This window comes from Crocodylus siamensis, chromosome 1 (genome assembly GCF_052110815.1).
Source record: "Crocodylus siamensis isolate JL-2025a chromosome 1, ASM5211081v1, whole genome shotgun sequence".
Classification (NCBI taxonomy): Eukaryota; Metazoa; Chordata; order Crocodylia; family Crocodylidae; genus Crocodylus; species Crocodylus siamensis.
Genome location: NC_143395.1, coordinates 203,159,753 through 203,183,281, shown reverse-complemented (window position 1 = coordinate 203,183,281; position 23,529 = coordinate 203,159,753). Strand labels below are relative to the sequence as shown.

At 46.4% G+C, this 23,529-nt stretch overlaps 1 protein-coding gene across 8 annotated transcripts in view; it reads right to left on the bottom strand.

Annotated features, from left to right (window-relative positions):
- The window catches only part of SLC8A1 (solute carrier family 8 member A1), a 342,186-nt gene that overhangs the window by 39,480 nt on the left and 279,177 nt on the right, over positions 1 to 23,529 (bottom strand). For 2 of the 8 annotated variants that reach the window (XM_090052634.1, XM_090052627.1), the window contains exons 3-8: positions 19,445 to 19,551; positions 14,858 to 14,878; positions 12,560 to 12,577; positions 12,414 to 12,428; positions 8,675 to 8,743; positions 1,222 to 1,352 (exon numbers count right to left, since the gene is read on the bottom strand). In XM_090052634.1, the coding sequence (XP_089908760.1) occupies positions 1,222 to 1,352; positions 8,675 to 8,743; positions 12,414 to 12,428; positions 12,560 to 12,577; positions 14,858 to 14,878; positions 19,445 to 19,551 (361 nt within the window). Of the gene's footprint in view, positions 1 to 1,221; positions 1,353 to 8,674; positions 8,744 to 12,413; positions 12,429 to 12,559; positions 12,578 to 14,857; positions 14,879 to 18,610; positions 18,715 to 19,444; positions 19,552 to 23,529 lie in introns of all 8 variants that reach the window. The other 6 variants (XM_090052643.1, XM_090052649.1, XM_090052667.1 and 3 more) reach the window with 6 other exon arrangements.

Sequence of the window (23,529 nt, the reverse complement as noted above, 5' to 3'; positions counted from 1 at the left end):
AACATCACACTTTTTAGCTTTAGGGACAGCTCTGATGCTGGTTTTATAATATTGCCTAAGTGCAAACACACCCTGAAAGATAATGGGCTAGATTGTCTACTGGTGTAACGAGATGTCTGTTCACTGACCGCAGCAGTGCGGTCAGTTCCAGGCATGACAGGTATGCCTGGAATAATAAGCATGACTCTGTTTACACCAGCAGAGAAGCTGGCCCACTGTTTCTACATAAAAACCAACGTCTGGCCTCCTGGGGATGTCTGGGTTTTGTGGTCTGGTTCATTCAGGAAGACAGGTGGGAAACCTTGCTCTTCCCACAAAACAGGTTTGGATGCACTATCCACAGCGGTTCTTGTAGCATGAATTGACAGAGCCCTGTTTCATTTGTGTTTGGCATACAGCTAGGTTTCACAGACAGCATATAATCCATGCTGGATCATGGGCTCAGCTGCTGAAATACTATATCCTGTTTGAGGGGGTGGGCAGGGAATGTGGGATGGACACAATAGATAGCCCAATAGCCTATTGGGGTTGATTTGGATGTACAAAAGCTGTATGTTCCACAAGAGTATGACCATGCTCTACCTTTGGTGAATATTTTAATACCACTGTTTCTGCTTGTCTCTGTAGCACAGGAGACCCAGCCTCTCAACCCTACTTAATTCCAATTGTCCTGAATGACAACAGTCACTCATTCCTCTACTGATTCAGGCAGTTTTGCCCCATCCAGCCAAGCATTTAGGTACATACCTGAATTTCACTGGAATCAATGAAACATAAGGTCAAGAGTTCTCCTGAGCCTCAGAGCCCATTGGATTAACACAGTTCAGCCCCTCTGGTTCCTGCAGTCATCAGCACTCAAAGAAGTGAGGTGACCAGCATCATGTCTAGCTGCTTCTACCTCCCCAGCCTGAATGCCCAGGTGCCCATTTACAGCTGAGCCACCATTGAGTGGCCTTTGGTATGTGTTCATGTCCCTTGCTGAACAGGGGTGTACTGAAGCACGTGTTTATAGATTTACATGCCGTTGTTGAATGAGGGTCCAAAGCATTATATACACTTGCCTTGCAAATGTGACTTTAACAAATGTGCATATGTGCATATCCAGGTATTGAGAAGCGATAAGCCCCTACTCAGAGCATCCCAGTAAAGGAGAGCTGTGAATATGAATGGATACCAGGGAAGGCATACTCTGTGGTAATTTGGGTTAGACAAGTACCATACCTTGAACTCATAGGACTCTTCAATAATGATTTCTAACTTAGTATGCTCTCCCAGGACTGGACGCCCAAGCTCTGCAATGCGCCGCTCTTCCTCCTCTTTGCTTGTCAGCGGCTGCTTCTCTTCATTCTCATCTGAAAATAAAAGGGCCAATTCTTGAGCCAAGTGCAATCTTTCTGCCACTGGCTTCTGTCAAAAGAAGCCTTGAACTACTCTTTAATCTGAAATCTCTGGAGCTAAGGCATAAGTGACAGACAGCAGTTAAGAGAAAGGCAGAGGCCATTCAGCAATAGACAAGTGCCTGTCCTGAAAGACTGCCTTAAAGCAATAGCAAACAAGGTCACTGGCTTGAAACTCCTCTGAATTTCAAATGCCTTCTAAACCCACCAGGTCCTCTTAAATATATCCAGTGTCACTGGGAAACATTTGCAGTCTCATTCCCAGTCAGCTCTATATTCTCTTCTGTAGCTGCCAGGAGGAACTGTAGGTGAGGCTGGGTGAGAAGTGGTTTTGACATCCTGCAAAGTTTTGAAATTTCAAAAATGTTTCTCTTTTGCACTGGGATGAAATCAAGCAAAGTATTAAAAGGAACCCCCCCCCAAAAGCCCCATCAAAGTAGTATCCCAAAACAATGAAAAGTTCTGAGAGCTCATCCGAGAGCAAACAGGGTTATACTCTTTGCTCTCCCTGATCCAGGTCAGACTGTGGCCCTGGTTCTGGCATATCCCAGATGAACATCCTAGCCACCATGCTGTTCTGTGGTGGCTCACATTCAGGCTCTTGTTGGAGCTGTTTTGTTCTGTGTAAATAATTACTGTTTTATTGGAGCAAGGACTTGAACCCAATCCTTTGCATCCCCAGGTGAGTTCTGGCTCCATGAGTCTGGGCAGGCAGCACTGCCCTACCTTACCTCATGCTCTCTGGAAGTTTTGTGGAAACTGATCTGTTCCCAAGAGTGTCAGTATTAGCACTTACAGGAGAAAAAAAACATTTAGGCAAGAAACTCCTGGCCAGTTCTACTTTTAGGGAAATAAATGCAGTGAGGGATTTTTCAAGGCACACAACATTGACCTATATCTGCTCCCAAAGCACCAACAGGGAAACTGTTTTTTTGACTTCAGTGTAGACCAACTGAGGCCTGGACTGTGAGCTCTTGAAGATACATCCTGTATACCCAAGCAAAACTAGGTGGTGCATGTGGAAGGATTCAAGCTCCTCACTGCTCTACCTGTGTGTGACTAAAAATGAGGCACAGGCCTGGGAAATGGGCACTAGATGAGACAGGGATTCTGGGGGTAAATGGTCTGAAATCCTATCATTAAAGAACAGATTATATGGTTGTATGAACACTGGGGGGATTTTGGCAGAATTTCTGAGCTTGCAATGTCATCAATAAAACAAAGAAAAATCGCATAGGCCGTAGTAGGTGCATGTACATGAGATGCTGACTGTGCAGTAGCTTGATACTAATGCACAGTAGCGTTGCATGGCAAAATAGTGTAATTTAAAAGGTGTTTGCTGGCGCTACTGTACAGTAACTCTGATTAGTGTGCATTTATTTATTACCTGCTTATACAAGTACTAAATAAATGTGCACTAGTAGCCACTGCCCAATAGTGTCTCATGTAGACATGCCCACTGTGATCGGTTAGCTGCACCAGTGTAAATCAGGGGTACATCTGGGATAGTCCCACTGTAGCCAGGTTTGGACTCTGACACCCTCTGAATTGTGGTGCTCTTAAGCATTTAGTGTCAGATTCTCTTCCATCTATTAGGCATGTAAGCAGACATGATGTGTAAGCGTGATTCTATTCTACCTTTTTGGGTCCTGGAAAAACAGTTAATGTAAAAGGTGAGTGAGTCCTCTTCCTTCTCACTGCTTTTTTGTGACTCAATCTTAAGTGTCAGATGACTGTGCGTCACAAAAGTAGCTGCAGTAATGGCTTCTCAGGACTCAGAACAGCCACCTCCCTGCTGGGCCCCCCTCGGGCCCCAGGGAAGGCACACCTGGGCCAAAGGTTAGCGTGGAACTAGTTAGGGGGCTTCTGGAGGGGCTGGACGTGTTTAAGTCAGCTGGCCTGGACGATCTCCACCCTAGAGTCCTTAAGAAATTGGCCGAGGTCATTGCAGGACCCCTGGCACGGCTCTATGAGCACTCATGGTGCTCTGGTGTGGTGCCAGAGGACTGGAAGAGGGCCAACGTGGTTCCCATCTTCAAAAAGGGGAGGAAGGAGGACCCAGGAAACTATAGGCCAGTCAGTCTTACCTCGATCCTGGGCAAGCTGTTTGAGAGAATTATGCTGGCACACATCCATGAGGGGCCAGCAGGGGACTGCATGCTTAGGGGCAACCAACACGGGTTCATCAGTGGCAGGTCCTGTCAGACCAACCTGGTGGCCTTCTACGATCAGGTTACTCGATCATTAGATGCAGGGGTAGCAGTGGACATAGTCTTCCTGGACTTCCGGAAGGCTTTTGACACTGTCTCTCACCCTGTTGTCATTAAGAAACTGGGGGACTGTGCTGTTGATGCCCACACAGTCAATTGGGTCGCCAACTGGCTGGAGGGCCGCACCCAGAGGGTGGTGGTGGATGGGTCCTTCTCAACCTGGAAGGATGTGGGCAGTGGGGTCCCCCAGGGCTCGGTCCTTGGGCCTGCACTGTTCAACATCTTCATCAGCAACTTGGACAAGGAGGTAAAAAGCACCCTGTTCAAATTTGCTGGTGACACTAAGATGTGGGGGGACGTGGGCACACTGGAAGGAAGCAACAGGCTACAATCAGACCTAGACAGGTTACAAGGGTGGGCGGATGAGAATAGGATGGGATTCAACACAGACAAGTGCAAGGTGATGCACTTGGGGAGGAAAAACCGGCACCATATCTACAGGTTGGGGAACTCCCCTCTTGTCAGCACGGAGGCAGAAAAGGATCTTGGAGTCATCACTGACTCCAAGATGAACACGGGCCGGCAGTGTGGGGAGGCAGTCAGGAAGGCCAACCGCACCTTGTCATACATCCACAGATGCATCTCGAGCAGGTCCAAGGAGGTGATCCTCCCCCTCTATGCAACACTGGTCAGGCTGCAGCTGGAGTACTGCATCCAGTTCTGGGCGCTGCACTTCAGGAGGGATGTGGACAGCATCGAGAGGGTCCAGAGGAGGGCCACTCACATGATCAGAGGACAACAGGGCAGGCCCTATGAGGAGAGGCTATGGGACCTGAACCTGTTCAGCCTCCACAAGAGAAGGCTGAGGGGGGATCTAGTGGCATGTTATAAACTAGTCAGGGGTACCAGAAGGCATTGGGGGAGTTACTGTTCCCCCAAGCACCACCAGGAGTGACCAGGAATAATGGTCACAAGCTGGCAGGGGGGAGGTTTAGGCTAGGTATCAGGAAGCGCTACTTCACGGTCAGGGGGCTAGGATCTGGAACCAACTTCCAAGAGAGGTGGTCCTGGTTCCTACCCTGGGGGTTTTTAAGAGGAGGTTAGATGAACATCTTGCTGGGGTTGTTTGACCCCAGTACTCTTTCCTGCCATGGCAGGGGGTCGGACTTCATGATCTGTTCAGGTCCCTTCCGACCCTAGAAACTATGAAACTATGACTTGAGCAGGGTGGAAGGGAACCATGTTTAGGTGTCTAAGACCACTTTGATGCCCAGTACGTGGAATGGAAACTGGCCCTTAATTTTCTAAAAAATTCTTGTTTACCATGCAACTATGACAGAACGCTTGTGACAACCAGCAGCACGTGTCACAGGCATTCGGAACTAAGAACCAGGTAGAAGGGAGGTTGTGCTTTGAGTGTGTTGCTCCTGGTATGGCTCAGAGAAGAGAAATGAGCTGTAGGCCAAGGCTCTTGTATTCTGGGTGCTTTGTGGTCGCTGTTTGGGCAGCAAATCAGGACACTAACAAGGCAGATTTTAGTGAAGATGAAATAGCAGAGCAGGCAGACTTCATGCCTGTTTTGTGACATGGGATCATGGTAACTTTCCTAAAGTGCAAGTAACAGGTAAGTTCATTGCCAGGAGTTTTACTGGGTTAAACTCCAAAATTCATATCTGACCCTCAGCCAGAGAGCTGAATCCCTTTAGGCATGTGTCCTTTGCATATGAACCTCACCTTCCCAATCTCTCACACAATGGTTGCTCCTCCCATTGGGCACTGGATACTGTCTGCATTTGGGACTTCCCCTGCTACTCATGCCCTAGGCAGCCCAACACTACAGAAACACCTGATGGAGGGATGGCCATCAGCCTGTGGCTCCCTTTATTTCCTTGTTTCTCCCTCTCAATCTCTTGAATTTCTCTTTTCTCCTCTTAATTCCCTTTATCCTTTGTTCAGGAGTTGCAAGGGCTATTGACAGGTGTGAAAATACAACCAAAAAAGTTGCTAATGTGTCTGATACCAAAGGAAAAGGAAAAGGAAAAGGAAAAGGAAGAAGAACAATTCTAATTCCACAGAAACTCTCCATCTTTTTGCAAATAGAAGGTTTTCTGCAGTAATGCATCTTAGCTGGTATTGGTCATAACCTGCTTGAAAAGCACTGGCAAGTCAAATAAAGCTCTTGCATGCTGTATCATCGTGTCATAATGATGTGACATTATGATATCACATTGTTTTCTTATTCTGTTTCTGCACTGCATATCAGATGAGTCCATGCCACGTTATTACCATGCCAACACGAGCAATATCCTGACAACACATATTCTCCCTGAACAGGAAGATGTAGCAACATATTGTATTCACTTGCATACCAGACATACTTTCCCCCAAAAAATTTGCCCTCCAAAATTGGGGTGAGTTTTTTAAGCCAGGAAGCTGATTCCTGCACTGGAATGGAGGCATGGGAATGCTCAAATGGTTGCCAGGGCCTGTGCTGGGTTCTATGCTCCATGGTGGAAAGGTGGAGCCCACTCATTGAAGTCATTTAGCTTCCAGCTGTAACTCAAAAAGCTTCAAGTTTAACCCCATCACAAGCCCTGTTGAATTGGCAGTAGTTTTTGGCTGCTCCGTCAGAAGCTGCTGCCAATTCAGCAATGGCTATGACCTGAAGCTTTTCATGCTGCAGCTGGTGAGTGACATTAAGTCAGGAGTGTTCAGCCATGTGAGTCTGTGCTGTGGCACTTAATATCCCGGAACAATCTTTTTTTCTTTCTTTTCATTCTGCCTTCCCAAAACAAGGTGCATGCCTTATTTGGGGGATATGTGGGATGCAGGTAAAGATGGCCCATTTTTTAAAGTAACCACTAAAGGAAGGCGAGTTGCCTCCTTTCTTCACTTACTCTGTCTCTTGGGACATAATGTGGAAGTCAATAGGGATGCTGGATGTGTGAATTTGTCTCTGTGTGACAGACTCGCACAGCGTGAGAATGCAACACATATGAGGAGAGAATCTGCTAGTCTGCCCACACAGTCAGCTGGCAAAGCAATAAAACTCCAGGGATTCCTTGAGGAAGGCAGGAGCACTTGACACCTCATCAGAAGTTCAGAAGCAGAATATGATTAACGCATGCAGTGCCTGTAACTTAATTATCTACACAGTCCAAAAAACTACATATTTCAGAGCACTGTCAGCACTGGAAAACACAAGCTTTGCAAGTGTCTAAGACAGGTCTGTCAGCATTGCTGCACAGCAGGTGGGAGTTTCCATTGTTTGCATCACATTTGCTTGGAGCAAGGCTTCCCCTTGGGGCCACTCTACATCCAGTGCAGTGGAAGTGTGGACAGAAAGCAACTGGCTGTGCCATGGATTTCACCCTGCCACAAAGGCTGGTGGCAGTAGAGTTGCTCTATTGCAATTGCCTTCTGTGGCATGGTTCCTTAGCAGCTTCTCTTGCTGCAAAAAAACAGAGTGCTTTCATGCAATACCCATTTTGTATCATGTGGACAAAACATACCCAATTTCAAACACCAAAAAACCCACAGCTTTCTGCAGATTATACACAGAAAAGAGAAAAGCCCAGCATTTACAGAATGGGTTGCTATTCTCAATTATCTCTACAGCAGAAACCCCTGGTAGGTCTGCAGAGAGGAGGTACCTGCTATATGCTAGTGCTTCAGTGACTGAATGTGTTGCAAGGGCAAACATTTACCCAGCTGTCTGGTGTGGTCATGTTGCCCAGTTACAAGAGAGCTGTCGCCATAAACAACTGCAATGCATGGAGGCACAGCTGTCCGTGGCAGACAGCAATTCAAATTTTACCAGTGCCGGGGAGGTAACATATGGTTCAACTGTAAGGTGCTCTCCAGAGTGTACCCGGTATCAACCAAGTACTGGGAGGACTCTTGGGAGGGAAACAGCTTGGTTAAACTCAGTGGAAACTGAGGAGTGCACCAAGCAGGTGGCATGTCAGAATCAAGAGGGGTCTATCAACCAAAGCACAGGGCACAAGTCACCATGAAGAATATAGGCATATACGAATCCACTCAGAAATAAGAACCCAGTTTGTGGAGGGCTTTGCTAGGAATGGGCATGGACAGGAGTGGGCCTGTGCAAGAGAGGCAAAACAAATCTCACAGCACCTGACAGGCAGGGCATGTTTACCCTGCCCAGTGCTGCAGAGAAAGATGAGCTGGCTTGTGCACTGAAACCAGTACAGCCATGTTCCCATGGCATGTGGTACAGGCTTATTTGTCCTCAGAACATTTCCTGCAGTTACACTGCTGCTGCCTTAATGGATGCAAAGGTTGGTGGGAAACCAGATGCAATGCAAGAAGGTCTGTCTGGAAGGAGGGAAAACCTGCTCAAGGCATGAGGGATCTGGGATTAGGTGGGCAAGGAAGGAGCACTGTAAGGATACAGGAGGATGTGTAAAAAGGAATAAGGTCCATTCTTGCACTGCCTGCAAAATCCTTCAGTCTCTGATCAGTAAAAGCTAAAGGAAATTCACAGGCAAACAACAATGTTGGCTTGGTGCTGGAGCTGAAAGGATCTCTTACTTGCTTGAGTCAAAAACTATTGAGAGAGCAGAGGTAACTCCATCGGGAAAGTAGGTGAGTAACCACAGAGCAAAAAAACAAGGGACAAGGTGGGGAATTCATCTTTTGAAATCTTCATATCAAGACCAGATGCCTTCTTGGAAGAACTGCCAGAGTCAAACACAGGTAATCAGCCCTAATACGTAAGTAACAGGATGGACTTCTCTGGCCTCTGTTATACAGGTCAAATGAGATGACCTGACTTTAAAGTCTATTAATCTATGATCCTTGCTTAGTGTATTAGTGAAATGAAGATTCTGAAGTCACTTTGGTCTTGATCCTGCAAGGAACTTCACACAAATCAGGGCTGTACCTCAGCAGAAAACTCTGTTGGCTTTAATATGGAAGATAAGATCATATAAAAGAGATGTGAGTTAAAGCCTATAGATCTTATGTCAGTACACAAACACTTCAAAGCCGTTAAGTTTGCATTAATTAAACTGTTGTCCTGGATAATCATCAACAAGTGAATACCTTGAATGCTGATTACAGTTGAAGGAAATGGATGTTCTCTGGCTTGGACTTTCCTGAAGACGGGTTTGCCTAGTGAACCAATCAGCAAATAATGAGTGGAATGTATCATACTGACTTGGTGAGAAACCACCCCCGCAGTGTTAGTAAATTCTATTTCTATGTCACACATGGTTATTTTTTTCCCGAGGCCCCAAGTGCAGACTCTCTTAATGTCAGCTCCCCTTCATTTATGGGATCAAGTGGAGCTACGGATGAAGTCCTTGTCATGTGAGTGTTCCAAGCAATCAGCTTCAGAGCCCACATGGCAACCTATGGAAATCAATTTCCAGTACAATCATCCAATTTTGGACTCAGTGAAGTTGGAATAAGATTAACTGGCTGGAGATAAAATTGAACAGTCTATGTCATCTTTTAATTTAATTTAACTGCCCCAATTTTCCATTGGCTCCTCAGAGGAATGGTATGAGTCTGATTGTGCTTTGCAGACAACATGCTGGAGTGATAAGTGGTACGTGAAGTACCTTACCAGTTTAAAAAATAGTCTCCACAGCTCAGAGTTTAAGCTCAACAGGCAGTGCTCCAGTCAATTCTCCCTTAACACTCATTGCTGTTAAGAGGGAGATTGTACTAGTAGATCAGTTTTCCCTCAGCAGCATTCTGAGAGTGTGTACTAAGCAGCCAAAAACAACCAAAGCGCAACCATAATGATTAGGGGCACAGAACAAGCTGCCATAGCAGGCAAAATTAAAAAGGCTAGGACTTCAGTCTGGAAAGAAGGCTGAGGGGGATATAATAGAGGTCTATAAAATCATGAAGGGTATGGACAAAGTGAACAGGGAACTTGCTCATCAAGTCCCAGAACTAGACAGCACCCGCTGAAATCAGTAGGTGATAGGCTTAAAATTAAAAAGAGAAAGTACTTTTTTATACAACACATAACTAGTGGAATTCATTGCCACAGGAGGTGTTGGAGGCAGACAGCATATCCAGGTTCAAAAAAGAACCAGATACATTTGCAGATGATAGATTATTAATGGCTAATGAACAGAATGGTTGGAGATGTTTCCCCTGGTATTGCTTAAACAATAATGGTGTATGCCAGGGAAAGTACTGAATAAGGGATAGATCACTTTAGAGCAGGGGTTGGACAAAATTTGGCCTGTAGGCTGGATCCAGCCCACCAAGGGATTTTATTCAGGCTGTGGCAGTACCCTCAGCCCTGAGTAGTCCAGTGTGGCTAGGGTGACAAGGTGGCTGGACTCAGCTCCCTGGCAGCCCCATCTCCTTCCAGCTGCCACTGCTGGACCCAGTCCCACTACCTGGGCACCCTGGCTTGTCTGCCCCACACCCTCCACCAGGGGTGCTAGATGGAGCAAGTGGGTGGGGTCTTCATGGAGACCAGCCCAGGACCCCTGCAGGCAGGGTGTATTTGGCTGGGTGGATGGGATGGGACCAAGGGTGGGCAGGGAATGGCATCCAGGAGCAGGACGGGTGGGTGGGGCCAGGATCATGGGGTGGTGACAGTGCAGAGCCGTGTGGGGAAAGGATCGTGGTTCTGCCCTTGGCCCACACTGTCACCACCTTGCAATCCTGGGTCTGGCCTCAGCTGCTCATCCTGCTCCCAGCCACCACTCCCTGCCCACCCATGGCCCTATTCCATCTGTCCGGTTGAGTGTGCCCTGCCTGTGGGGGTCTCTGCCTGGTCTCCATGTAGACCCGGGTCACCTGCTTTGTCTGGTACCCCTGGACCAGTCTAGTAATCTGTCACTTAGGGAGCTTTGGTGAACTGTTGCAGGCTGGGGGAAGGGAGGGGAGGAGGAGTGCTGAACTGGCCCATAACAGCTCACCAAAACTCCCTAAGTGGCCATCCAGCCCAAATAATTACCCAGCCCTGCTGTAGAGATATCTGGTTCAATTATCTCCCTCCATAGCATTTGTTTCTGTCCCACTGGAGAGAGGATATTGGGCAGTACCTTGGACAGCTCAGAATACAGAGGGGGTGGATGGCAAAGGTGGCATGAATCAGCAAAGAATGTATCTGAAAATGCTCTCATACTTGGATGATGTCTCCAATGGGATAACAATCACCCAGACAATCTGCACAATGAGAAATTTAAAAAGTCTATAACCTACTCCCTTCTCTGTCTCCTCCCTACTGTAACATGCAGCAGCTCTGGCTGTGCCCAGCAATGACCCAGGAGGAATCCTTTCTTCTCTTTTATAGCCAGTCTCTGAAGAGAGAGCCAGTATCCATAACATTAGATAAAGGGCTGATTTCTCAGGCAACCTTGCTGGACAGTATTCTGCAGTTAGCTCTACTCTTCAGGGATATGTTCTTGGCTGCATATCACTCTGTAGCTGTATTTCTCAGTCAGCTGTCTCCCCCCCATCATTGACTGCTGAAAGATTTGACATCAGTAATTACAAGAGATGATTCGCAGTTTCTCACTAATCTCTATCTAATAATAAAGAAGAAAACCATGCTAACTATTCTTGCTGATGAAAAAAAGCAGTGACAACACTGTTTCCCAGCATATGGGGACACAGATCAAAACACTTGTCTTCTGTAGAGCCTGGACAGGTCTGGGCAGGAACTGGCTTTGCTGGTGACTCTGGTGTGCCACTCACCATGTCTCCACTTAGGAGCAGCAATGCCAGAAAATTTATTTTCTCCAACAATAACAATTGATGAATGGAGTGGCAGTGGGGGCCAGGGGTGCAGGGGCTCTAAATGAGGAGAGATCCTCCCTGCTTCATATAAGGGAAAGATAGGGTTCCCAGGGTTGACTTTCCAAATGATATGGGAGTCTACCACCAGGATTCCCACAGGCTTCCAGGATCATCAAGAGGCCACAGCAACTAGAACACAGGCCCTATGCCTCCTATTACTGCTGCTTTCCCAGCACAGCCCCTCTTCCTGGGCAGCACTGCAGCTCCAGGGAAACTGTGGTGTTCCAAGGTAGTTCCTTTGAGAGGGTTCCCCAGTGTGGGCAAGGACTGCAAATGTGTAACACAGCTGAAGACCTGAATCTGGGGAAAAATCCTGCTTGGGAAGGGCAGACACCACTCTGGGGGAGACCACAGCATGGAGAAGATACAATCAGGTTCCATATATCTGGGGATGACCCTAGCTCAAACACCTCCTGCCCCCAAGCCTTAATCCAGACTGATTTTATACTCACCCTCCCTACAGTCCATAAGGTCATTAGTAGGTGGGATTTCTAACCTTCCCTGTGCCTGCTAGAAACCCCAGGTGCTGGTGTGCTCAAGCACAGGAGCTGTAAAACTTTCTAGCAGATTGGGAGAGTGTTTTCCTATGGTAGGTATTACCAAACAACATCCCTCCAATAGCCAGTCCTGTGTAGGTCCCCAGAAGCTGGCCTGAGGGCCCACAGTACACAGAGTGATAGCACTTGGCATCTGCTGCACCCAGAAGCCATGTGGGACAGGCTGTACTAAGACCTAATCAATGCAGTGGTGGTCCCACTTTTGGCTGCCTCCCTCAGGGCAGGGGAGAATCGAGCTGTCCTTCCACAAGGTGCAGCATTCCCCACACACGTGATGTCATTCCACCCACTCTGCCAGTGCTACAAGCTCCACACACCCGTGAAGTTACATGTGTGAGAAGGACACAGCACTCTCTGTTAGACAAGGTGATGTTAGCACGAGCTGCTCAGTGAGTGATGTAGATGTCAACAATCTGGGTAGGTTGCCAGGGAATCTGGCAGCCCTTTCTTACCATTCAAAAGTTTCCCTCCATTAAATACCAATCAAACATACAGATAAATAGGAAATAAAGAGAAAAGAAAGGAGTGAGCACACAGCTGATAACCCTCTCAGAGAGGAGCAGGGGGAAGGGGGAGGGGGGGAATTAGAAATCCATACCTGTTATTGTGAAGCCACCTGAATGAATCACAAAACAAAAAGAGAGAGAAAGAGAGAAAGAGCAGATTAGCATCCTTTCCGCATTGCAGTGACCTGTACATCACAGTCACCTCCCTCCCCAGGGGGACCCGGTGCTCCCATAATGGGGTGATCAGAAGGGGTAGCTAACCACTACTGTACCAGTCTCCTGTGGCTGGCTGGGACTACTCCCTGTGTGGAGGGGCCCTCACGGTGGAGTGTCTGTAACACCGCTGTTCTTTCCACCCATGCTGCCACGCCTTGTGTTTTTTGGGCTCAGATGTCTGTTTTCTCTGAAAAGGGAGGCTGGACAGTCCTGGCCCTGAAATCAGCAAGCCCTCAGGGTGTGTGCATGTTAGACCCTGCAGCAGAAAAAACAGTGCTTCCTGGCACTATATTCTCTTTGCTGTCAAGCCAGCATTTTGGGGTGCACCAAGGCCAGAGGACTCTCCCTCCCTCCACACCTGGCTCTATGGCTCACTCCCTGCCCAAAAAGCTCCAGGATCAGTCTCTGAGTGCTCCGAAGGAGGCCAAAGCCACCAGGGCATATATCTAATCTGCAGGTGCTCAGACTCTAGAAATCTCTGGTATTCATGGGAGCTAGGTTACTAGGCCTAGCTAGAGCTGCCCCTGTTGGGATGAAGCATGATAGCTCTCCTGAATGAAAACAGAGGCTCTACTGAAAAGGTAACACAGTTCTGGCCATCTCTTAACAGAGCCGAGTGTGCATTATGAGGAGCACACACGTATGTATGAGTGTATATGTGTTCTCCCTCCCCATCCCTGTATCAAACACATGTAGCCAGACTTCCCCACTCCTAGCACAGGTCATGGTCTAGTGAAGTGCCTTTGGCAACATCCAGGTGGACAGCAGGGTTAGGGTTGTGGAGATGGCTTGCCCTACTCATGCCCGTGGAAGGCCCTCTCTGAGCATAGACTGGGGTGGTGATAGGACACTCCTAACCCTGGTTACTTTCCCACTTGGTACTGTCTGACTAGTTCTACTGGGGCAAGGACTACCTGTCGTGCAGTTTGGAAAATGTCAAGGATGTTAAGAGTCAGTGCAGAAACTGAGCTGTGAAAAGTATTCACGGTCCTACCAGTCAAGTAGAAGAGGGATGGTGTTTCTTTGGGAGGCAGTGGGCATAGCTAGAATTACACTGATCAAGCTCTTAGCTTGCTTAGGCCCAGGGTGTGCCGCAGACCCACAGGGAATGTGCCTGGAAACTACTGGCACTGGGAATGATGGAGCTTCCTCTTTTTAGTCTCAGATCTTCTCCCTAGGACCTCACTTGTTTTAATCTTTGCCCAGTATGAGAAATTTCCAAAAATAAGAATGGCAGGGGAGTGAGATGAACCGCAAAATCTATGCCAAGTGTGGGGAATTTGGGGACTAAAGGGAGGGAATAATTTTGGGGAGGGTTGGCTGGAGAAGATGGTTTTCTCTACCTCCTTTACCTCAAAGCCTAGGCATGCTTAGACAGCCATGGGAACATGGCTGCTTTACCCACAGCAACATGCAGAGATTTACCAGCATTGTTACCACTGCCCTGAGTAACATTTTCTACAATCACCTGGAACTTCGGCCAGTGTCCACTGAAGTCCGCAAGGGCCAGATTCTATTTCTATATCTCTGATTACAATGGATATTTTATTTCTTATGATTATATCATGGGACATGGATTAATTTGAACAGCTCAGTAACAGTGTAAATCTTGGAGACTCCAAGTACACTTTACTATGAATGGGAGCACCTTCCTCATTGAAAACTTTCAGAATGTCAGCTGGAAATCAAATAAATCAACTGTACTGAATATGGCCAGACAGCTAGGTTCTGACACCTCACTCAGGCTTAGGGCTGCCCAGTTCCCCAGCTAGTCCCAATGTTCTCAGTGGTGTTACTTGCCAAGTAAGGTAATACTTGCTGCAAGTAAGGGTGACAGAATCAGACTCCATATGTGTGTGCTGGTTGACTCGAATTTCCCCAGGAAGCATGCTCCCAAATTTCCCTAAAATTCCTTGCTGTTAAGTAATGCCATTTTGAGAGACATTTTCAGCCCTGAGAACTACCATTCCTTTAACACAAGTGTTTGTTTCTGTAATGGTCTTTGGAGCATATACTCAACATAAGAATGCAATATGAATTACCTGAGCTTATTAACAACTGTAAAAGAGAATATTATGAGCAAAAAGAAAAGTCAAACAAAATAATCACTGTCTGACAATACAAAGATGAACTGCAAAAAAATGGAAAAGAAATACAAGAAATGCAGCGCTTACCAAGCTCATTCAACAACAGGGCTGTGAAGACAGACAGAGACAAACACAGAAGAAGAAAAGTAAATGAATAATGAAATTAAAAGCAACATCCACAGAAAGACTCCAGATCCCATGGCAGATAATTCATATCTGTAAAGTTGCAGGACAACATTAGTACCAAGAAACAGTGCCAAAAAATAAAGAACAGAAACATTTCATGGGTATAGATTGTGAGTTAAAAAAAACCCCAACATGGTGATATGGCATAAAAAACACACTTAAAAATTCATTCTCCCCTTTGGGCCACAAACCCATGGAACTTCCATGGACATCAATGATAGTTCTGCCACAGATTGAGGAAAGAATATGACCCAAGAGATGTATGCAAGGGTACTCTGCTATATTCTGTGACTTCCTTTAGCAGTCTAAATGTAAAACAACAACTGCTAAGATGGCCTGATTTTTATGGGAAGTGGAGAATGAAAGAAGTACAGTTTGTGCTGGGGCTTCACTCAAATAAAGTACAGCATTTTTTCTGTCACTTAAAAAAATGACAGTTGACGATCTGTTAAAAAAATAACTCTGTTAGCACTCATGTAGCTTTTTGGATCCTTCAAGCACTCAACACATTTTAGCTAATTGATTCTCACAACACTCCGTTTGTTAGAGGCTGGGAGCTATTTATTAGAGTGGTTTTAAAGAGAGGAGGACTGAAGTAGAAAGGGGAGCAGATTGCTATTTTCAAAAATGATTTTAGGCTCTTCCATTTTGAGGACACTGAGGCTTGATTCCAGAAGTGCTAAGCCTACAGTGGTGCCAACTCCAAGTGTTTAATGAGCATAAAAACAATGGCATCTGAAAAATACACATACAGGAGGTTTTAATTCCTTTTTCTTTGTCTCTGATAGCAAAATCTTGAAGGTTACACATTTGTGAATGGGTTAGTCTCTAAGATGACACCCTGACCAGACTTCTTTCCATTTTCAAGATTTTCTTGGTAACTGCAAGAGCTAAATACATTGTTTTTAATGGGAAGTTAATAGTCTCTTATTACTGCCTGACTCCAGCAGCTGGAACTTTAAGATAAACATGCCAGATACTGCAAGATTCATGAGAAATTCAAAAGACTTGGTAACACTCAACCTATGCAGCTCCCCAGGCAGCCAATGGACACAGTATCAATAACCACCAGTGTCCATGGCTCATTTTGTCTTGGCATCACTGTACTATTCCCATAGGACATGTCCCATTTGCTGGTATGGCAGTGCTTTCCACTACTGTGTCAGACTGAGGTGACTCTTCCACTAGCTCAACCTAGGCAATCACATAAGATACCTGCAAACTTTATGTACAGGAGAGTTAAAACACTCTCACCAGGGAAATGCAGCATTGCTGAAGTGTCCTTTTGGTGCTTCACAAAATTGGCTGTTTTGTGTGTTAGGGTGGAAAGGGCTGGTCCTAGACAAGAGGCAACCCTGGTCCCTGAGTGAAAGGGGAATGTACAGGAGGCAAGAAGCTTGCTGGGATGGTCAGCAGAACTGGATTTCACCACCACATTTCTCTGGGAGGACTGGAAATGTAGCCATTGTTTACACAAAGTATGCCAGGAGGTAGGCACACCTTTTCCAAAGGCTGCTTGTGAGCCAAGTCTGTGCTCTCCTCTGTCCTGGTCTGTTTATGCCTAGCTGGCACGAAGTGGTGGCAAGGTCATTGGGAAATACTGCCCAGAAGGTATAAAGGTGGCCAAGCTAACTATCTCTCACTCCACTGGTTTAACCAGGGAAGCTCAGCGCAGTCACTCCTGGGCCCTATCTCTTCTATGGAGAGCTCAGTGCCAGGGTGCATCCCTTTCTTCCTTAGCATTCAGGCCCTGTACCTTCTGGCACTTGGCAGTGCAAATGTAACTAGCTAGTTAAGAATATTTGTCTTAGGCAGGGCAGAATTGTTTGGGATCATCTTTGTGCTCTAAAGTTGCTTGCTGAATGTTTTTTTTTCTCCCGAAGACAGAACTGTTTGTAGCCAAAAAAAAGGTGTGTTTTACTTGCCACTCTGGAGAGGATGCCTTGTCTGAGTCAGGTATTAAACCAGGCTATATTATCTTCCTCTTTGATTCTTTGTTCATTGGTGCAATTAATTATTGCTTTATAATATGGTAGCTACAAATGAAGAAACATTTCTTAGGCATTTGGATTTTTTCCCCGGTAATAGGCTATTTTTTACATACTAGGGAAAAAAGAACTAAAAAAATTGCATTATGCTTCAGCCTCTGTACATCAACACTGCATAGACATAAAGTGAGTTTTAGCTCCATTGCCCTCCAGTAATCAACATGCTGCAAATTTGAGCATGCAAGCAGCCCTAGGGAATGGAATTATTCATGTGCTTGAAGTGATACACAGGGCCCTGATTCAGGCCAGTATGTCAACATGTGCTTGAGTCCATTCTGGTTCAGGACAGCACTTAAATGCAGACTTTAAGCAGATGCCCTAGGGTTGTTGTAAATAGGGTTGTTTTCCTGGACTGGTCACAGGTGGGAGGAATGTCCAGTATTTTTAAGTTAATTTCTCAGAGTAAAACCAGTTTAGAAAAGTAAGTATCCCTTTTCTTTCCAAGAATGCGCTTCCAGTTGCTTTAGAGACGTGGTTCTGTTCTGTGGGACGAAAGTGGAAATTGATTTAATTTCCCTTTTGAAGAGATATATAGAGCAGGATTCTGTAGTCTGTGCCTCATGGGCCAGATCCTGCCCATGAAGAGACTGGATCTGGCCCTTGGCTGAATGTTCCAGCCACGGGAAAGGAGAAGGTGCCACCAGGGTCCTAATTGCCTGCTCTTTCCTATCTATTCCCTTTGCAAGTGACTGTGGCCCACAGTGGGGACCGGGTCACAAGCAGCGGCCCATTGTGTCAAAAGGTGAGCAACCCCTGGTTTAGAAATATGTCTCTTTAACTGGACCTTCCATGCAGGTTACTTCTTTGCCTCCAGGTACTTTGACTACAATTTTGACCACAGAAGCCCTACTGGAATAATTTGTAGGGGCTATGATTTTGAGCTACTTTGAGTTCTTTATACCTGTGTCAAATAGGTTAAAAGTATAACTTTCAGAATGTGATTTTATTTGAATTTGCTAATCTCCCAATCAAAAGTGAGCAACATCATTTTTTTCACTGGGAAAGGCTGGATTTTGTTAGATTAAACCCAAGTGCACATATCCAATTATACTGCAGCATTTTGAAATGTCTTCAGCTTTTGATATGGTTTTAATGTCAATATCCTGTGTTCTTCAACATGGCTATGTGCTGCACTGCGTCCTATTGGGTGGAAAGTGAGATGTAGGACACTTCTAGTGGCTAGATGCTGATAGATAGCCTTTGTCAAAAGCATCCCAGCAATATGGATGAAAGAGTTGATCTTCTCTGTCCATTGCAGGTTTTAGCAGGTGTGAACCATAATGATTTATTCTTAGGAGTGCTTTAATTCATTGCCTCATGAGTGTGAGCTTTTCACAGCTGATTGCTCAACAGCTTACCACAAGATGAGTATTTATTTAATGCCAACCTTGATTGAGTGGGGTCTAATCAGTGGGAATATCATTATAAAAAAGGAACAAATAAATAAATAAACAACAACAAAAAAAGGAAAGTTGCTAAGCTTTAGAGGAGATATGGCAAAATACTTGGAAGCCAAAGTGCGAGGAGAGAGCAAGTGTGAGAGTAGGGAGACACAGAGAAAGCAGACTACAATTTCTCGAGGTTTGGTCTGGTTTTACTCTCACACCTTTCATTCCTCTTCGTAGCCATATTGGTTCCTCAAGCACAAGGAAGAAACTGCACTCTTTCTCATATTCCTCACGGTCAAGTATTTTAAGGGTAATGAATTTCCTGTGGGAACACAAGACAAAGGCAAAACAAATGGTTGGCTTCACACACTCATGCGTTAAATTCAACCAGGCGAGACAGTTATTGAGATGATGTGAAGGGAGAAGGCAGCAACACATCCTGCCTCAGTGATGTATGTAAAGGAGCAAAAAGCCTGTCACTGAGCTTTGGTGACTTTGTGATGAAAATGAGCCTCTCAACAGACTGAACTCTAAAATGATGTAACTTGGTTTACATTGCTCTAAGTAATAGTTCACACAATACATAGTACTGCACGGAAAAAGAAATTAGGCCATCAGAGTGGGGGCTGGTTGGGTATCTCAGCCAATTTGCTTCTGGATTATATTCTTCAATAACAAATAGCTTAATAATAAATATCTTTGATGCAGCAGGAAGTGGGTTGCACAGCACCATTTCAGTACCACATACTAAGGACAGCTTCTCAGCTGACATCAACAGGTGCAGTGCCACTGAAGTCAGAGTTAGGGAGATCTATGCCAGGAAACAATCTGGCTCATATTTTCAGTATTCAACTACAGGACCTCACATCCACATTCAAAGTGTAATGGCATGGTTTTGTTCAGCTCAAGGCCCTGGTGACTTGGCTCCTGCCCTTTTACATAGACAGAGGAATGTGTGCATCAGAGTCTACGTATTGCCAAGTGTCAGGCATCCATGAGTGATGAGGACAGGCACACGCAGGCTGGGCTCAGCCTCAGAGCAGATCCCCCACCTTTCTTCTCACTCATCTCCACCAGACGTGGCTCCCCAATCTCAAGGTAGAAGGTCTTGTTTTTCTCATACTCCTCATCATCAATTATTTTGACTGATATTGTTTTGCTGAAACAGAGAAGAAGAACAGAAATTGAAGAGTAAGGGGGGAAAAGGAAAATAAAGGAGAAGGAGAAACAGGAAAGAGGACAGAAATGTCAAAAGGTTAATTTGGGAGGAGAACCATCTAGCAATTATCTCAGGGGGTCAGTTAATTTTCATGCACCCACAGCATTCTGCAGTACGGTTCATGTATAATAGCTATGTGCATGTTAGAAAGGGAGGCCTCGCTTTCGACTGGGATAAGCATAAGCCACTCTGCTGTGAATTATGCATCTAGCCCCTCTGGCCCCACAGCTGCCTTTGGCCTGTATTTTTCATAGGCTGTGCCTCTGGGCCTTCTTTACATTATGCAACTTATGTATGGCCTCCATGGAGGGGGCCTGAGGGAAGGTGAAATGGACCCCTCTGTTGAGTCCCTGGGGCCTTCCTGTCAAGGAGATATAGAGAACATGGAAGAGAACTGGCCTTCTGGCAAGGTAGCCTGTCCCAGACCAAAGAGGGGATAGAGGAAAACCAGCAGCAGGCTCATCAGTGCTAGAGAGGGAAAAGCAGAGGTGCTGGGAAAAGAAGAGTAAAACAGATATTTTCTAAGAAATCCATGATCTGGGCTCTACTGTATAGAATGTAAGTGTGTGTGTGCATGCATGTATGTGTGTGTGTAAACACATATGTATACACACACAGAACTTGCACACGTGGTACTAAAGTTCCAGCCATGTCACCGTGTCTGCATAGTCAAGGAATCAAAACAAAGGCCAGGCCTGATACCTGCCTGAAGCTCCAGCCCTTCTTTCTTGCACAGGCCATGGCAAAAGCAGACAGGTTCTGTTCGTCTTATACTCTGGACACCTGAGGGCCCAGCTCCACGATGTGCCTTGTCATCTTTACACTTTGTACCAGACAGAGGTGTCTCTCCAAACACTGATACATGCCCCATTCTCATGTGACCAGTGGAGCCTGCCCAATTAGATCCTTCTTTTGACACTACAGGCTGGCTAGGGTCACAGAGAGTGCTGGTAGGTCCTCTGGTATCTGCTGTTGCCAGGTCATGCTGATCACCACTGGGCCACGTGAAATCCTTAAGCTCCTCTCAAACAATGGAAGTTTTGCCTGTGTATGGACTGAGGAGAAACTGAAGATCCCATTTTACCCACATTGTTGGCCCCATCATCCCCAGCTGATCCTTTGAGGGGACGAGTTCTACCTCTGCAGCATACTCAATATGCCCCTCAAGCCTGGACATACTCAGTTATAGCGGAGGGCTGTGAACCAGCTGGATTCCTACTTCTGGGGAACATACTGAAAGGCTGCATTAAGCTTATGAAAGTATTGTGTTGTAGTCCCTGAAACATAGCTTATTATCAGGGTCTGGAGGAGTCAAAACCCCCTGCCAACCTCAGGCCCATAGGGACTCAAGCATACCCTTCACAAAATACAGCAAAGCAGGGCTAGAAAACATCTCAGGAGGTCATCTAGTCTACGCCTGCTCAAGGCAGGATTATCCTGAGTAAACCATCCTAGACAAGTTGTCTAACCTTTTCATAAGAAAAACGTCATGAACAACCCTCACACACAACTACCAGGCAGAATGCCTGAAACATCAAAAACACCCTAACTTGTCACAGGTAAAGCACGGGGATGAGGGTGTCAATATCCTGCCACTGCAAGAACAGGAAGCTGGTATTAAAATATGCTCAATAGAGCCAAGGAAGAGGAACATACCCCTGCTACAAAGGAAGGCAAAAACTTCCACAGGTCATGCCAGTCTGACCGTGGGGTAAAATTTTCCTGAACTCAAATGTTCCTAAGCGGAGGAGTAAGAGTAAGACCCTCCAGCGAGAAACCTTTGTTTTGTTTTGTTTTTTAATCCTAGCAAGAGCATCAGCACACCTTAGTCAAAGTCCCCAGCCTTGGCTGCAGCCAACACCCAATGCTTCTGAGGAAGGCTAAATAAAACCCGGAGGGGATTTGTACAGTAGGGGAGTGAAGTGAAGAGGACTGGAAAAGGGCCAATGTGGTTTCCATTTTCAAAAAAGGGAGGAAGGAGGACCCAGGAAACTATAGGCCAGTTAGTCTTACTTTGATCCTGGGCAAGCTTTTTGAGAGAATTATCCTGGTGCATGTCCACGAGGAGCCAGCAGGGGAAGTTAGGCTTAGGGGCAACCAACACGGGTTCCTGTCAGACCAACCTGGTGGCCTTCTATGACCAGGTCACCAAATCCGTAGATGCAGGGGTAGCAGTGGACATAGTCTTCCTGGACTTTCGGAAGGCCTTTGACACTGTCTCTCACCCCGTTCTCATTAAGAAACTCGGGGACTGTGGTGTTGACACCTACACAGGCAGATGGGTCACCAACTAGCTGGAGGGTCGCACCCAGACAGTGGTGGTGGATGGGTCATTTTCGACTTGGAGAGATGTGGGCACTGGGGCCCCCAGGGCTTGGTCCTCGGGCCCGCACTGTTCAACATCTTCATCAGCAACTTGGACAAGGGGGTAAAAAGCACACTGTTCAAATTCACAGATGACACTAAAATGTCGGGAGACGTGGGCAAGCTAGAAGGGAGGAATAGGCTGCAATCGGACCTAGACAGGTTACAAGGGTGGGCAGATGAGAATAGGATGGGATTCAACACTGACAAGTGCAAAGTGATGCACCTGGGGAGGAAGAACCAGCACCATACCTATAGGCTGGGGAACTCCCTTCTCGTCAGCGCAGAGGCAGAAAAGGGTCTTGGAGTCATTGATGCCAAGATGAACATGGGTCGGCGGTGTGAGGACACGGTCAGGAAGGCCAACCGCACCTTGTCATGCATCCACAGATGCATCTCGAGCAGGTCCAAGGAGGTGATCCACCCCTCTATGTGGCACTGGTCAGGCCACAGCTGGAGTACTGCGTCCACTTCTGGGTGCCGCACTTCAAGAGGGATGTGGACAACATGGGGAGGGTCCAGAGGAGGGCCACTCACATGATCAGGGGGCAGCAGGGCAGGCCCTATGAGGAGAGGCTACGGGACCTGAACCTGTTCAGCCTCCACAAGAGAAGGCTGAGGGGGGATCTAGTGGCCATTTACAAACTAGTTAGGAGGGATCAGCAGGCACTGGGGGAGTCCCTGTTCCCCTGAGCACTGGGGGAACAAGGAATAACGGTCACAAGCTGGCAGAGGGTAAATTCAGATTAGATATCAGGAGGCGCTACTTCACTGTCAGGGCGGCTAGGATCTGGAACCAACTTCCAAGAGAAGTGGTGCTGGCTCCTACCCTGGGGGTCTTTAAGGGAGGCTGGATGAACACCTTGCTGGGGCTGTTTGACCCCAGTACTCTTCCTGCTATGGCAGTGAGTTGCACTTGATGATCTGCTCAGGCCCCTTCTGACCCTACCAACTATGAAACCATGAAGCACTCGAAAGCAAACCTTATCCTTTGCTAGACATATTTGGAAAAAAGTTCCTCACCAGCTGAGGTTCATCAAGTTTCATCTCCTTTAGGCAGAGGAGAGGGCAGCAGGGTGGATTTGATTTAAATCAAATTGATTTAAAACATGATTTAAATTATGATTTAAACTACTGGTCAGGAAGCCTCAATTTAATCATTGTTTTCTACAAAAAGTACATTCTTGTTGTTTGGTATCCTTTATTCATTTAACTTCTTGAAACTTTGTATTTTTAGAGAGAGGTAAGGGCTTGACTGTCTACACAAACTTGCAGAGACAAGAGAGCTGATGCACAGGTAATCAGATCTGTTATCTCTCATCTCCATATACTGCTGTTAATAAGGATATTATCTCTGGAGACACACATCTACAGTTTGAGAACTGAAACTAAGCATCACAGAGATGCTTAACGGGGTCTTCAAGACCAGTGGTTCTCAACGTTTTTTGTATCAGGACCCTTTTATAAACATCAGTGGCCAGTCCCAACTCAGTGCCCCTCATTCCCAACCTGCTGTCCTCCACCCCCAGGTCCCAGTCCCCCAGTGTGTGGGGC